The sequence below is a fragment of the Schistocerca americana genome, chromosome 3, assembly GCF_021461395.2.
Source record: "Schistocerca americana isolate TAMUIC-IGC-003095 chromosome 3, iqSchAmer2.1, whole genome shotgun sequence".
NCBI lineage: Eukaryota > Metazoa > Arthropoda > Insecta > Orthoptera > Acrididae > Schistocerca > Schistocerca americana.
Window position 1 is genome coordinate 866,268,756 of NC_060121.1, and position 17,858 is coordinate 866,286,613.

The following is a 17,858-nucleotide window of genomic DNA, read 5'->3' on the forward strand; positions in this document are numbered from 1 at the left end:
TGTTACAGTCTTTGAATACCCCTCTGAATGTCCAGGGCAAATCATTTATGAATACCAAGAACAGGAGGGGAGGCAAGCATCAAACATTCCAGCACACCATATATAAGGGATGATCAAAAAGTTACTCTCTGACAGCTGAAGAGTCCAAAATCAGTACATGAATCAGACAAAATGACCACAAGCATTGAGGCAATCATCCTACTCATGCACTAAGTTATAGATACCAGTTTGGTAAAACACCATGTCCTGTGGCATGAAGAAGTCCATTAGTGCCTGCTGTGTATCCTTGTCCGACAGGAATCATCGACCCTTCGAGGCCTTTTTCAGAGACTGAAGACATGATAATCACATAAGTAGAGATGAGAACTATAGGGTGGATGCTCAAGTGTATCCCACTTCAGCTGGCATAGCTTCTGCATCTTGTGTTGAATAGTGACCACCGTGGAACATGGTACACCACTTTACAATGGTGGTTTTGGATGGACATGCTGCCCCATAGACATTCTTCATTCTCTGATGGATGTCTACTGGTGTTTGTCCTTCAGCAGCCAAAAATAACAGCATCTTTCTCCTGTTTGAACACATGTGGTAATAAAATTGCCACAGTTTATGTTTCCGCATTTACCACACAAGTCGGAAAGACACGAATGCAACACTAATCCCCTCCCTAAATATCACTGTTTATACTCCCACATGAGTCACACTCCACTGCACACATGCTGCAGCAATTTCATTAAATAGAAACTTTCTGACTGACACCTACATGATGTTTTCCCAGCCTGAATTGAATCTTATTCTCGTCATATCATTTGCTGACCTGACCTCATGTTTTCTGTTGTCAAGATGTGACCATTCAAGTGGAAGACTTTAATGTCACGTCATTTTAGTTTCCCTAGCATAACTTTATAATCTACCAAAAGCTACTGCATATTTAAGTCTTTCAGTAAATACACCTTGACTGATCTGGTTACAAAGATAACACTAGGATGGTGCTACCAAGTCAGCATAAGATTTTAATATTTTGGCTGATATAGCATCATGAACCTCATTGTAAAGGCTGAATACTACTAAATTTTGAGGTAAATTCTTGTGATTGTCCAAACTGAGTTTTAATAAAACCTCATAAAAAGAACTGCTGAATTTTGTCACATGAAGGTGCTTACATTTAAAGTTAAATGACTATAAGCAATTCCTTTCATTGTCACAGACAAAGTTGCATAGAGCAACTATTGCATGCATTGTATTACGTATTTTATTGCTGTGTCTTGTTGTGTATAGTCTGCTTAGTGTTTTGTCTATGGTGTAAATTCAGTATGCCTGACCTGTGCAGTGCATGGAGTGTTACTTACGACTTACAAAAGATACTAGTTTGAGGACAAGATTGAGTCAGGTGCTGATGTGAAAGAAAACTTGCAAATTAGGCTATTGTGCATGAATGATTGTAGGCCTTCAGTGCACTGATGTGCCTTTCCAAGATCAACTGAAGGAAGCATGCATTGTGCCTGTGACGTTTTGTCATTTATCCACAGTTTACTGTTTACCATGTAATTTTAAGCTATAGTGGTATTTTCTTGTAGAGTGGTGAGTATTTACCATACATCACAATTACACTGCATAAGTTAAATAGTAGCTTCATTTTGCTACTCTGCTATGATCCACTCATTGCCTAGTTAGCTGAAAATTGTACTAGAGAGAGAAAGGTTGAGGTGGGGAAGGGGTGTGGGAGGCTTGGTTTCAAAGAAGAATTACCCACATTCAAAGTGCCTTTCACAACACCAGTATAGTTTTTACAGCTGCTCTTAGTGAAGAACTTTGCAGAGCATGGCAGGTAAAAGAAACTCATATACACTGCCTAACAAAAGATAAAAAGTAAAGCACCCAGAAAAATAGGCTGGCTGTCAATGTACGTTTGTACATGTCCACACCATTGGAAGGTATGTAAATGATAAAACGAGTTGCAATTTGTAACACACATCTGCACTTTGTACCATGGATGGCATGATGATTTACGTTGGCACTTGCCGACCTGAGTTGGCTGTAAAGCCCTGCATATGTATGACGAACTCCTCTGATGGAATGGGCAGGCTATGAAAGGAGGGAGAGTGGTTGTGGTGGAGAGAAAAAGAGAGAGAGAGAGAGAGAGAGAGAGAGAGAGAGAGAGAGAGAGAGAGAGAGAGACGGAAGAAGCCTGGGCGTACGTACAGAAAGCATGGCATCAAGCGAGTGTGCTGGTGTTTACTTGACAGAAGCTAAGCTGGCCAGAACAGTTAGCTTCAGGCACAGAGAAAATGAAAGGCACGGTGACTCAAAGTAGAGAGTGGTGCATGTAACATGTCTCAAGTGGCTAGATACACTATGAGATCAAAAGTATTCGAACATCCCCAAAAACATATCTTTTTCATATTAGGTGCATTGTGCTGCCCCCTACTGCCAGTACTCAATATCAGCGACCTCAGTAGTCATTAGACATCGTGACAGAGCAGAATGAGGTGCTCTGCAAAACTCACGGACTTCATACGTGTTCAGGTGGTTAGGTGTCACTGGTGTCGTATGTCTGTAAGCGAGATTTCCACACTCTGAAACATCCCTAGCTCCACTGTTTCTGATGTGATAGTGAGGTGGAAACATGAAGGGACACAAAAGCTCAAAAGCGTACAGGCCAACCTTGTCTGTTGACTGACAGAGACCACTGACAGTTGAAGAGGGTCATAAAGTGTAATAGGCAGACATCTATCCAGACCATCACACAGGAATTCCAAACTGCATAAGGATCCACTGCAAGTAATATGACAGTTAGGCAGGAGGTGAGAAAACTTGGATATCATGGTCGAGCAGCTGCTCATAAGCCACACATCACACCGGTAAATGCCAAAAGGTGTCTCACTTGGTGTAAGGAGCGTAAACACTGGACAATTGAGCAGTGGAAAAACATTGTGTGGAGTGACAAATCACGGTACACAATGTGGTGATCCTATGGCAGGGTGTGGGTATGGTGAATGCCTGGTGAACGTCATCTGCCTGCGTTTGTAGTGCCGACAGTAAAATTTGGAGGTGGGGGTTCTAGTACCTTCCGCCGCGGAAGTCGAACACGCGCCAGAACAAATGCACGTGGTCAGCCCATAGAGGGCTCCGCCTCTGCGGCGGCTATTCCGTGCAGCGGCTCTCGCGCAGCGAGGGCGCCACCGCTATGCCACATGCAGACAGCGGCCAATAGCCTCTCCCTCCGGTTTCGTATATAGGGACCCACTCTGCCCTAGTCCAGTCAGTCTGGTACTCGCTCTGGATTTCATTTCTATCTCGGCGGTACTGCGTTTTGGTTGTTGCTCGTTGTTGACATTTGCCTGGCTCTGGTTCTGAGTGGATTTACTGTTGGCGTGTGGTGTTGTGGTTTCCACAAGCCTCCGTTGTTTATCTCTACCTTGTTGTGTCGGTCATAGCCGGTCGTGGTCAGTTGTTGTCAGTTGTCGTTGGCCTGTCGTCCGACTCATCCTGTGTTTACCCGGTGGTGCGTGCTCCACCGCCAGCAGCTTCCCCGCCTGGTGGCTCCAATCCGCAGCCCAAGGCGTTCCTGCAGTTGGTTTTGGTTACTACAGGGGTGTTATGGTGTGGTTGTGTTTCTCATGGAGGGGGCTTGCACCCCTTGTTGTTTCGCATGGCACTATCACAGCACAGGCCTACATTGATGTTTTAAGCACCTTCTTCCTTCGCACTATTGAAGAGCAATTCGGGGATAACAATTGCATCTCTCAACATGATCGAACACCTGTTCATAATGCACGGCCTGTGGTGGAGTGGTTACACGACAACAACATCCCTGTAATGGACTGGCCTGCACAGTGTCCTGACCTGAATCCTATAGAATACCTTTGTAATAATGTGGAATGCTGACTTCATGCCAGGTCTCACCGACTGACTTTGATACCTCTCCTCAGTGCAGCACTCCGTGAAGAATTGGCTGCCATTTCCCAAGAAACCTTCCAGCACCTGATTGAGCATATGCCTGCGGGAGTGGAAGCTGTCATCAAGGGTGGGCCAATACCATATTGAATTCCAGCATTACTGATGGAGGGTGCCACAAACTTGTAAGTTATTTTCAACCAGCTGCCTGGATACTTTTGATCACATAGTGTACACGAAATGATAATGCGGCTGCTGCATTACTGGAACATTTGCAAAAGGTACAGGTATTCGCTAACATTATATGCTCATCCTCTTCGTTGTACATTAATTTACATTGCATCGGTATCACATTGCTCATCCTTGTGGTCAAAGCGTTCTGTTCTGTGGATTGGGCAGCCTTTGATTTAGAGACAAAATGGTAGCTTGAGTGTGTCATGTTAGAGAGTGGTGTTGGGATCAATCATGTATAAATCCAGCTCACAGATTTTAGGGATTGTGGGAACCCTGAACACAACAGTACGTCATGGAGGTCTGCATCCTCATGAGTTACCTCTTGTTAGACAGCATCACGGTGCCATTTTTCAACATGACAATACCCTTCCAAATATGAACAGTGACTCAATGAGCTGTCTGTATGATTTGAGGTACTCCTTTGTCCAGCAAGATCCCCAGATCTGTCCTCAACAGAACATTATGGGAACAGCCTGGACAGCATATCTCTCTCTGTCAGCATCTGGGAAATCAAGGAATAGTTACAACAGTTGGAGGCCAGTTTGCTTCATCAGAGGATACAACAGCTTTGACACCCTTCCCAACTGAATCAATGCCAGCATCAGAAGGGATGCAACATCATACTTATTAGTGGGCTCATACCATCAAGTTCTTTCTAAAATTTCACAAATTTTTGCAGTCACCAAAATAACATCATATACCGTCTCAGCTTGTACAGTTTCATTTTGTTTTATCCTATCCTTCCAAGTGCTGCACTTTTTGTTTCAGCCAGTGTGTTACATCACAATTTTCTTATTGTATGTCACACAAAGCATTCTACACTCCTGGAAATGGAAAAAAGAACACATTGACACCGATGTGTCAGACCCACCATACTTGCTCCGGACACTGCGAGAGGGCTGTACAAGCAATGATCACACGCACGGCACAGCGGACACACCAGGAACCGCGGTGTTGGCCGTCGAATGGCGCTAGCTGCGCAGCATTTGTGCACCGCCGCCGTCAGTGTCAGCCAGTTTGCTGTGGCATACGGAGCTCCATCGCAGTCTTTAACACTGGTAGCATGCCGCGACAGCGTGGACGTGAACCGTATGTGCAGTTGACGGACTTTGAGCGAGGGCGTATAGCGGGCATGCGGGAGGCCGGGTGGACGTACCGCCGAATTGCTCAACACGTGGGGCGTGAGGTCTCCACAGTACGTCGATGTTGTCGCCAGTGGTCGGCGGAAGGTGCACGTGCCCATCGACCTGAGACCGGACCGCAGCGACGCACGGATGCACGCCAAGACCGTAGGATCCTACGCAGTGCCGTAGGGGACCGCACCGCCACTTCCCAGCAAATTAGGGAGACTGTTGCTCCTGGGGTATCGGCGAGGACCATTCGCAACCGTCTCCATGAAGCTGGGCTACGGTCCCGTACACCATTAGGCCATCTTCCGCTCACGCCCCAACATCGTGCAGCCCGCCTCCAGTGGTGTCGCGACAGGCGTGAATGGAGGGACGAATGGAGACGTGTCGTCTTCAGCGATGAGAGTCGCTTCTGCCTTGGTGCCAATGATGGTCGTATGTGTGTTTGGCGCCGTGCAGGTAAGCGCCACAATCAGGACTGCATACGACCGAGGCACACAGGGCCAACACCCGGCATCATGGTGTGGGGAGCGATCTCCTACACTGGCCGTACACCACTGGTGATCGTCGAGGGGACACTGAATAGTGCACGGTACATCCAAACCGTCATTGAACCCATCGTTCTACCATTCCTAGACCGGCAAGGGAACTTGCTGTTCCAACAGGACAATGCACGTCCGCATGTATCCCGTGCCACCCAACGTGCTCTAGAAGGTGTAAGTCAACTACCCTGGCTAGCAAGATCTCCGGATCTGTCCCCCATTGAGCGTGTTTGGGACTGGATGAAGCGTCGTCTCACGCGGTCTGCACGTCCAGCACGAATGCTGGTCCACCTGAGGCGCCAGGTGGAAATGGCATGGCAAGCCGTTCCACAGGACTACATCCAGCATCTCTACGATCGTCTCCATGGGAGAATAGCAGCCTGCATTGCTGCGAAAGGTGGATATACACTGTACTAGTGCCGACATTGTGCATGCTCTGTTGCCTGTGTCTATGTGCCTGTGGTTCTGTCAGTGTGATCATGTGATGTATCTGACCCCAGGAATGTGTCAATAAAGTTTCCCCTTCCTGGGACAATGAATTCACGGTGTTCTTATTTCAATTTCCAGGAGTGTATATTGAGTGACTCATATTCATGAAAGTATTTTGGACACCACATGTAGGCGCTGTATAAATTGCACCTGAGGATAAAATTCCTGGAACATTTTACAGCAGACCAGGACACTGAAACTTCCTGGCAGATTAAAACGGTGTGCCAGACCGAGACTCGAACTCGGGACCTTTGCCTTTCGCGGGCAAGTGCTCTACCAACTGAGCTACTCAAGCACGACTCACGCCCCATCCTCACAGCTCTAATTCCGCCAGTACCTCGTCTCCTACCTTCCAAACTTCACAGAAGCTCTCCCGCGAACCTTGCAGAACTAGCACTCCTGGAAGAAAGGATATTGTGGAGACATGGCTTAGCCACAGCCTGGGGGATGTTTCTAGAATGAAATTTTCACTCTACAGCGAAGTGTGCGCTGATATGAAACTTCCTGTCAGATTAAAACGGTGTGCCGGACTGAGACTCGAACTCGGGACCTTTGCCTTTCGCGGGCAAGTGCTCTACCAACTGAGCTACCAAAGCACGACTCACGACCCGTCCTCACAGCTCTAATTCCGCCAGTACCTCGTCTCCTACCTTCCAAACTTCACAGAAGCTCTCCTGCGAACCTTGCAGAACTAGCACTCCAGGCAGAGCACTTGCCCACGAAAGGCAAAGGTCCCGAGTTCGAGTCTCGGTCCAGCACACCATTTTAATCTGCCAGGAAGTTACATATCAGTGCACACTCCGCTGTAGAGTGAAAATTTCGTTCTAGACCGGGATACTGTTGATGAGAAGAGAGTACCCTTTGGGGGTGCATCAGCTCCTTATTTGACAATTAACAAACTAAGTGAAATGGACCATGCGTATTAACATTTTGGCTGAATGCAAGAAAGCTTAGATCAACTGTTTTGAAATCTTCTACAGAAGTTGTAACACCAAGATGAGACCACATGTGCCATTCACAACATGAATTGTACTGCATTTTGTGATGAGCTGTTGCAGAATTCTGATGCACATTCGTAAATCACATTTGAATATATAATCAAAATAATGTGTGAACTGTCATTTTATTTGTCCATCCATCCACTCGTTCAACCTGGTGCCCTATATGCAGCCAATGACATGTCATGACTCGTATGGTACTTATCCAGTTTCACAGAGAACCAACAATACCCATATACAGGCTACTGTTAAAATGGGAGTTGCCACTCCCTAAGGCATTTTAACGGTACTGCCAGCTCTTTTACCCTCAACTCCCCCAACCTGCCACCCTCACCCACAAGCCCTCCAGGTGGAAACCATGCACCCTTTCTTTCTGCATCTAGTGTCTAGTGTGCACTGCATGGTCAAATGTGACATGTTTCACAGGAGTGATATGGGAACCAACGAAGTAGTTACCTAAATGGATGTGGAAAACCACCTTAAAACTAGAGCCAGGCCAGCTGGCACATTGGCCCTCATCGTTAATCTGCAAGGAGAAGTCAATCTGCGTCCGGCACACCTCCCTGTGTCCCAGAAGTGGACACATTAACACACTCTGAAATCCAGGTGGAGTAATTTAACTGTCACTACACAGTTTAAAGTTATTCATGCTTAAACCATGGTCTGGAATCCTGACACCCACCTCCCAATACATTTACTTCCAACTTATTTTCGTAGTTTACAATAAAATTCAGTTTCAGTTGAAGTATGATGAATCAGACGAAATACAAAAATAATTTACATGTACACTTTGCTTCCCCATTTAGGGCTCACAACAGAGTTATGTGCTCTAGTCCAGAAGTATTGAACACGTTCCCATCCACCACTATGCAAAAATTTTCAGTGGAATATTAAAACATGCACCTCGTTTGTCACTCTTTCTACAAAATTATCTCAATACCTATATTCAAGGACTAAGTCATTTTAGCTCCATGGCACTCTGCACAGCTGCATAACACATAGTAACATACTGTAAACAGAACTTGTGTGTACAGATGTAGGAAAACGTTTTCTGAGAAAAATGCCAAAGGACAACCAGTAACCAGTTTGTATAACAGCAGCCGCTTTCAAAGTTAGCAGCTTCCTTTCTAATTTACTTGATTAAATTTAGCTGGCATAATCATGAGTACTATTAAGCAGTATAGTGATAGTTTTATTGTTAATGTGTGTATAAATTAAGTTTCTATGATGTTCTTGTCTTTTGTCCATGTATACATTTATTTGCTCTGCATCCCTGAACGTTTTTCTCCTTGACAGGATCTATGGAACATGATGAATGAATGAACTCTTAAGCAAGTCATTTGGCATGAACCCAATTGTTTCTCCTATTTGGCTACTAATAATTGCATTTTAAATTAAACTTAGTAGCTTGTAAAGAAATTCTAAAAAAATTTACACAAATAAACACTACTTGCACCATTAAACAAACTGGGAAACATAGTGCCAACATGCAAAAAGGAATAAATAATGGCATGCAAAATGAAGGGAGAAGCAAACAAATGGATGATTTAAAATCTGTTTACAGTTGCCATAGCTACAACAAAACAACATAACATCTATTGAGAAGAGATTTATTTTGTATTATATTGAATGGGGAGAGAGGAAGACAATGCAAACAAAGTCATTAACCTGCCCAAAGAAAAACAATCACCTGTTACTTGGACAGAAATTGCTCTGAAACAAATGAAAAGAGTGCAGTCACCTGGATATCATTAGTTAACTTATACAGGGATCACCTTATTACCACACTGCCCGGTATCTTTGGAAAATTGTAGGTTATCTAGAATCTAAGTTCAAAGAACAGCATGGATTTGGGATAACAGAGGAACAATTGGCCTTATATTTACACTCCAACAAATAACAGATTTCATAACAGTGCACTTAGATTTGGAGAAGGCATATGACAATTGTGCTGAGGTACAAAATATGAGACTGCCTGGGAAGGAAAGAGTGTCTCCATCACTTTAATGACAGAAGTTCGGATGCTGTATGGTACATGTAAGAAGAGTGAACAAATAGGAACCAGACAGTCAAAGCGATTTAAAACAAAAAGAGGTGTACAACAGGGCAGTTCTTTCTCCACCTGTACTCCCCATCACACTCATGGATACTGTAAGGACATAAAAAAAGTAAAAATAGACCTAAACATTCTATTTGTATACGATACCATATTTGGGGTGAAACCAAGATAGAGGTACAGAGGAAATTGGATATGCGGAACACCACGTTCTAAGAGTTTGTGTTAACTGTGAGCAAAAACAAGACAACAGCAATGAGAATGAACAGAACACCCACTCCAAGTAATATATTTCTGGAGTGTGAAGACTGAGAATGTCAATAATTTCACATATCATAGTGTTAGGGCAAGTAATCACAGTATCATTCTTGAGGTTCTGAGCAGCATAACCAAAAGATCTGAATTCATCAATTTAGTACAAAGACTTGTCTCGGATAAGGTTGTTCCTGTGTACACAGACCATGATCATCTTTCCTTCTTCCCATCATGCCCTCTAGTTTGGAGAACTGTGTCATAAAAACAAGGCACATAAATCACTATAAACTTATGATGTGAAATGTCTTATGTCTGTTCTACAAAAGACCAGGGAGGCAAGCTCAAAAATGAGCACATAATGAGAGATATGCAAGTGGAAGTGACAATGCAGGAAAGGTTGAAGCACTTTTGCTGTGTGAAACAGATGCAGACTAACAGAATTATTCACCTGTACTGGGAAAGAAATGCGAGAGGATAAAGTACAAGAAAGATTGGCTGGACCAAACTAAAGAAGACCTTGAATGGAAAGGAGAGCTGTGACGAGGGAGAAAATCTACCAAGACAGAAACAGATTGGTGCAAATCATTCCTTGCTGGAAGAGCTCCCTGGTATTTATGACAAAGATGACAATGATAATGGCAACAACTATGACAATGAACATCTACAGCAAAATAAAACAATCTTGTGTACTTCCAGTTCAAGAATGGAAGTGAAATTTTCGTGTTCTAGATCCATTCAAGAACACGTACACTTAAAAACAGGATATACAAGGCACTTAAGGTTGTGTCTGATGTGTTTTCCATTAACGGAAAAATCATGACTTAGAAAGTTGGAGGGGGGGGGGGGGATGGGTGTTAACTAAATATCAGTGATTAAGGAGGGAATCCACACTTTTACTCAAATTACAAATTATAACTGCCAATGACATAACAACCTTTATGGATCACTATTTGGGCAACAAATATGGATGAGTTGCTCACCAACATCGCCTGCACACGGGGCAGTGAGTTAAAGTTCCTCTGGACTAAACACATTACAGATAACAAAGATTTGGTCAACAAGTCACATTTATCCCCTGATTGGTATCTGGATGCACTCAGGCCTGGGCTGAAGGCCCCCAGAGGGCAGTGTAGCAAGGATACAGTTGTTGGAGGCTTTGCTACAGTGTGGAAGATCCCAGCATGACAATACCTCAACACAGATGAAAGCAGGTTAGGAGCTGTGGACTGAGGGAACTAATGCAGTGGGTGAAGATGATGGGACACATACACTTTATTCGGCCCCCACTCCTTGGTACATTACATTTGGCTGAACAGACAATACTGTTGGTTTAGAACCCTACTACCTTTTGTTTAGGGACCCAAAGATAGATTCCTAGAGTCGGAATAAACAAAACCAAATTGGATGTTATAATGTTATCAAGAATGTGGTGTAAAATCGAAAAACAGGACATCCTTATTATTGAGGAACATGGTGGAATGAAAATTCAGGTACAGCCTTTGTTGTAAACAAGAAACTGAATACCACTTTACAGGTGTCTCAGAACTCTCAAGAATGATATCAAGATTAGTTTTAAAAATAAACAAAATATATCTATGTAGAATTATTTCATGTCCACACAACAACCTATGTGATGAGGAGCTAGAAGACCTTTATGCAAAATCACACAATCTGACAAATGACAGCAAATCCCACTACATGGCAGTGAATGTTAATGCAAAAGCAGCACAAAAACTGAAGACTGATTCTTCAGTGATTAATTATGGATATAATACTTGACATAACTGAGGACATAGGCAAGTAGAAATAGCTGAAACAATAAATACTTGTTCTTAACAAATTTAGCAGCCAGCTATTCTCTTCCCCACAAAGCTTACTGTACAAGATTGATAAAAAAGCGAAGATACAAACAGTTCCAATTCAAAATCAACAGGTGAAGCTCTGGTACCAAGATGTTCTAAAGTTCCTTTATATACGTCAGTGTCAGCAAAAATGTAGAATAGAATATATCAGTATATTGTCTGTGTAACTCAAAGAGTGTTCAACTTTCAAACAGTTTCACTGAATAAGAAATTTCTTCAAGAAAGTGGTTATTATAAACAACACATATCATGTCACACATGTAGCCAACTGAGGCTTAATTTGGGTGGACAGTGGGTGCATGAACAGATATAAATAAAAACAAAAGTAACAAAGAGGTAGCAATATATTTTCTGGTACATTGAAATTATACAAAATTAAAATTCAAAATGAGAAAAAAATGCTTTTGGTGAACGTGAAATAAGAACAAAATTAAAATAACACTGCAGATATACTGTGATTTTAAAAAGCAAAAGAAAGCTGCACAGACAGCAAATTTCTAAACATTATTGAAACATTAATATGGCTAAAAATAAAAACTACCAAACCATTGACAAATGTAAAAAAATAAATGTATAACAAATTCTTTAACATTAATGGTTTGTAAACAAAACAACATTTTCTTAAACATTATTAATTATACCCTATGAGACCACTATGTAAGAATGTTTTCATGAGGTAACAAGTACTACACATCAAATACTGTCACTGCTTGTGTTTCCTCATTATAAAAACTAGTGTCTTGTTTCCTTTACATAAAATAATATCATTATATACACCTAGCAACAGTCAAACAAAACACACTAACTCAGCACCAAGGATAAAAATAGAAGATTATCAATGAAACTATTCTTGACAACAAATACATACACATATTTGATCATGCACCAATATTTCCATTTACACATTCATGTACTACACAATCATGCTGAAACACACTGTTGGCTAGTGGCTTCAAGATTAAACTCTCAACCACACCAGAGAACAACTGAGAATTTCACTGTATTAATATGATTTGCAGGAACAGAACTAATAAATTCATTCATTGTTTCAAATTAGCTTTACTATTTTGATCAGAACTGGTTATTGTGTTAACTAATCAAAACAGATACTTTTTCCTTATGAAGCAGCCTATTATTCGTGCACCATAACCGAGAAATAGTAATTTATTTTCGAACGGAGTAATAAATACTACGGAAATAAATTTGTGAAAGGCAAACAAGACAATTACCAACATATGGGGAATACGATAAACTGCTTAGAGACACAAATGGGGACTTTAACAGTACCACACCCAGAGCTACATTCTCTCTATGTTGAGAAGTAAGCTTATTAGGTGACACGGAATCAGGGGAATATAATGTTTTCACTCGCCCCCTCTCCACAATTATACTGCTCTCTCCTTATGCCACTGTTTGCATTCCACCAAGGACTTTCTACTATTATACAGATTTTGTAAAGGTACTTTTATAAGAAACCTTGACACTTTTTTTTTTTTTAAACAGGAACTATAAACTAAAGATGATTTTAGAAAGAAACATTAACTAAAAAGTGTTGATAACTGTGTACTGTCAACAAATTAGATGTGAACCAAATTAGAACTACTTATTTCTATACAGAAATATACAGAAGGCTGTCACAGTATTCTCAAGTTCTGTTTCTTCGGGGAGGGGAGGGGAGGGGAGGAGGGTGGGGGGTGGGAAAGACTTTACTCCTGAAATGCAGTGACCAATTGCAGATCAGAATATTACCATCAAATTTGTCTTCTTGCATAAAACTAAAACCAGGTTATAGTCACATAAATGCCTATTTAACAACAAAAGAAACAAAAAAATTGACTTCATGATTATCAGTTAGAAGATATCATAAGTGTACAATAAAGTAAACTATCTTCAACAACACTCTTCTTTGCTGAAAATAGATAATGGGTCAGAGTTTACAATGCCATTTCACTCTTTGTTGACAGGTAACACAAATTTTATTTAAAAAATAAACATAACAGACAAACTCATTTGCATCTTTCTTTCACTTGAAATAATGAAGTTGTCATAAAAATGTAATTTTTACTAAAAGAAAGTCTGTATATTATTTTGTACCCAAGCTTTCTACAATTTTGTAGGCACAATCTGATAACATTTCCAGCTCAAGCAGTTTGTGTTTACAATTAAAACTGCTAAGCATACTCCAATGAAGAAATGTAATTTTTCCACAACAGTATCCATCATAAACAGTCAAATGGTCATCAATAAGACCTGCACCAAGGCGGCCGGACCTGGCCTGTAAGGGGCCTCCCAGGCAATTATGCCAAATGCTCATTCCCATTTTCCACTGTTGCCAAAAAAGCAAGCAGTGTTAATTCAAGCAAATGGTTACTGAAATTATAGGTTACATATGGTTTCCTGACAAAAGGAACTGAAGTGCCAGTTCTGTGAAGCTAAAATTTAATTTAGAAATATGAGGATTCCCTACAATATTTTAGAGCAATTTAACACCAGTAACGTCAGAGTCTTTTGTGACCAGACCATTGTATGTACCACTTACAGATTGCTGCATTGATTTACTTCCTCTACAGCATGTTGCACAGAAATGAAGATGTAAATATAACATAAGAATTAATGATAAGTTGAAACACCTGACAATTGAAAAAGGAGGAAAATGGAAAAAACTCAGCTTTTGTGGCTTTTAATGTTTTCTACTGTCTGACCAAGGAAAGTATTTCCGAAAAAGAGGAATCTGTAAACATCTAATATAAATTCAAGTGTTACAAAGTCTTTTCTGAAGGTATTAGCCAGGACTGTAGCCTTGTATGGAAGTGAAATGTGGACGATAGGCAATTAAGACAAGAAGAAGATAGAAGTTTTCAAAATGTGGTGATGCAGAAAAATGCTGAAGATCAGGTGGGAAGGTCAAATACCAAATGAGAAGATACTGAAGTTAATTGGGGAAAAAAGAAATTTATGGTACAACTCGACTAAAAGAAGGGATAATTTGATAGGGCACATCCTGAGGCATGAAAGAACTGTCAAGTTGGTAATGAAAGGAAGTCTGGGGTGGCAAAAATTTGTAGAGGGAGACCAACGCTTGAATACAGTAAGGGCATTCAAATGGATGTGTGTTGCAGCAGTTATTCAGAGGTGAAGAAGCTTGCACAGGACAGATTAGTATGGAGAGCAGCATCAGTCTTCGGACTGAAGACCACAACAACAGACAGACCTGGTGTATCATGAGCCACTTTCCATGAGGAACTTCAACAGCTCAAATGAACAGTACAATGTTTCAGGTCAATAGCAGGCTTGAAAAAGAAAATTACAGAAAATTTGCTGCATATTTATCAAACACTGTTCATGAAAACATCACATACGAAAAGAAACAGATACAGACTAAGTTTCTACAATTTATATAAGAAAAAGGCTATGGAAAACTGATAATTTATCAAGCAAGTGCTATTACTCTTAAATTAGCTATGGACACTTTCCTCAAAATCTGCTTTTTAATTCAAGTCCAAATGGAAAAGTACTAATTTTTCTTAAATAACATACTTCAGTATTTCAAGAAAAGAGAACTTTGGCGTTTACAAATGCTGTAATTTGAATAATACTTCTATACAACCCATTATGGTCAGAATCACATCATGCACTCTGTAAATTATAGTACTTTTGAAAAATATGCTATACATTTATTTCTAGTAAGTACACTTTTACAATTACAACTGGCTATTCAATAATCTGGTCAGTTATTAAAAGGTACACAATTCTTTGTATGAACAGTACTGAAAAAGACACAAAATTTCTTCACAGACATCTCAAAAAGCAAAATGGAACATGTCAACCAATACTTGGCAACAGATTCTTGAGTTTTTCAATCTATTTACTGTTTTTCTTATCACCCAGGACAACAAATTTTACATAAAAGAAATGTATTTACTTCAAATCTTCTGTAAATATGAAATAATCTAAAATATTAAATTTAAGAATCAATAATCTGTCTCATGTACAAGTAAGTCTTGTTTTATCAAAAGACCTAGTTAAGTACTCATGACCAACTAAAATATTAACACTGTCATAGCCTTCATTTTGTGACAAGAAATTACAATATTATAACTAAATTTCTGGATTTGTTCCACAGTTCATAAATGCATTTTAAGAAAATCAAGAAAACAATCCCCAGTGTCAAATATATTGTATTTATAAAAGAATCATTATGGTATAACCTACTTCTCAGAACAACAGTTTATTAAAGATGTAACATCAGGTAACAGTGCAAAGATCAATTAGAAGAATAGAAATACTGAGAAGGCGCTCTGTACTTATGCCTACACACAACACATGGAACAATAAATGTCAACAAAAACTATCTTACTATATCACACACAGTTGTCACCCCACACATATACTGACAACATTAAATGATTCTAAATAGTGTCAATAGTTTTCAACATAATATATTCAGTTATCACATTTGTGTAATCTAGAAAAGTTCTAAAGCATAGATGCAGTTTACTATTATTTAACTAGTGGAAATCAGTTACTTTTCTATTAGTAGTGCCTTGGCCACACATTAAGGTGACGTACTTCTATAACCACAGGATAGTTTTATAGAATGTCTTACAGTACAAACTGCAATACAGGAATCTTTTGAATTCTTCCACTACATGAAATTTCACATCTGTGTTTTATAAGAAATGCACTAGAAACTACAGTTCTGCAACTCTGATCTATGTAAGGTAACTACCAGTGAACTTCATCGCGATTAAAACACTTGGCTATTATTCTGCAAGAAAGACATATTATAACAGGAGCTCACTAACCATTTTCTTCTGCACATTATGCTGGACAGAAATCTTCGGCTACAATTTTGGAATATGCTAGCCAGTATTCATTCTTGTGCAAATATATTTTTGAAAATGAGACTGAATAAAATGTTATGATTATCTTCATTTATAATGCAAAACCAGAACTCCACAGGCCAATAATATGGAAAGTGCAATTATTAATACACATTACAATGAATTCAACTGTAGGTTGATATGATATAAAATCAATAGGCAGAAATACCTAGAGTTGCAAAGATGGATCTTCTTAAGATTAAATCATTTTATCACAGCTGAGAACAGAAATTAAGAAGACAATGTTATAGGGAATGATATTAAAATACTAATGTTGAAATTTTTAAGCATGGTAAAGAAGAAAACTGACATACAGGTATAACACTGTTCTCCCAGCTCTCCTCAATAAGGACCTGGTCACGCTATATAAGGCTGCATCTATTTAGGGCTTGGCCCTTTATAGAAACATCCTTTTACAAAGAACATTATAGTGGCATTAAGCAATTTTTAAGCTGGTGACAGATGCCTTGTACAGCTAGCTTCTTAAAACTTCATTCACAGCTACATTCTCTCTTAGTTTATCATCTGCAAATATTTACAGAAAGCACCAATCACTTTTCAGGATCATCTACCATCTATAAGATTATAATGTTCATTAAAGATTTACAAAGTTAGAAAAAATACTCAAAGGAAGGAAACACACACAACCACTGTATAGTGTCCCCTGTATATCACAATAAAAATGGGCAAGAGAGACACACCACTGTTCAATGATGTAACAGTTCACTTTGCTTTTGTTTCAAGTAAGTAACTGTCAATTCTTGCTTTCCTCCATCACAGCTCCACCTGCAGTGTTATTTTTTCAGTTGCTTGTATCTAATAAATAAAGTACAAATTAATAAGAAAAATTCAATGCAAAAGCACATTACTCTCAAAAAATGTAAATAATTTATACATCCTTCAACTATGTAGAATATGCATCAATGGTACTTATCAAAAGCATTACCACAGGAAACTTCAATAACTTCTATGACAGCATGAATGTTAACTAGTGCTTATAAAAATATAAATAATGCAAAATGATGAATGAAAAATAAATATGCAAATAATTGAAGTTTCCCTTAGTCACAAACAAATGCCACAAAATTCTAGTCACTATTATGGATTTTCTGAATGGTTCACCAATAAAGTCTTTCTCATTTTGATTTTTGTACCAGAAGAGACCACCTCAGGACAGAGACTGGGCTGTATACTGACAGTACCAGTTCTGTGACTGTATATTTTAGTCGACTCGGGCCTTGCTTCTGGTTTTTCTTAACTGTCATACGAAGTCAAGTTCAGATTTGAAAGCCTTCTGACGCTTCTCCAGATGCCTCTCCATTAACTTCTTCAGCTCAGAAACAACAAACACCGTTGACGTCAGACTGACGAGGAACAAAATATCTGCACAAAAATGAAAGCAAAATTAGGTCCTGCACTCAGAACACAGCTCCGCTGTACATGATATGATAAGGGAGGCAGCAGATAAATAATCAAGAAACATTCCTCAACATCAATCGCTAAATGTATTTAACC

At 40.0% G+C, this 17,858-nt stretch overlaps 1 protein-coding gene across 1 annotated transcript in view; it reads right to left on the bottom strand.

Moving 5' to 3' along the window:
• Window positions 1–12,908: 12,908 nt before the first annotated feature.
• The window catches only part of LOC124605295 (calcium-transporting ATPase type 2C member 1), a 78,622-nt gene continuing 73,672 nt past the window's right edge, over window positions 12,909–17,858 (bottom strand). The window contains exon 21 of the mRNA XM_047136876.1: window positions 12,909–17,726. Within this exon, the coding sequence (XP_046992832.1) occupies window positions 17,605–17,726 (122 nt within the window). The 3' untranslated portion in view covers window positions 12,909–17,604. The remainder of the gene's footprint in view (window positions 17,727–17,858) is intronic.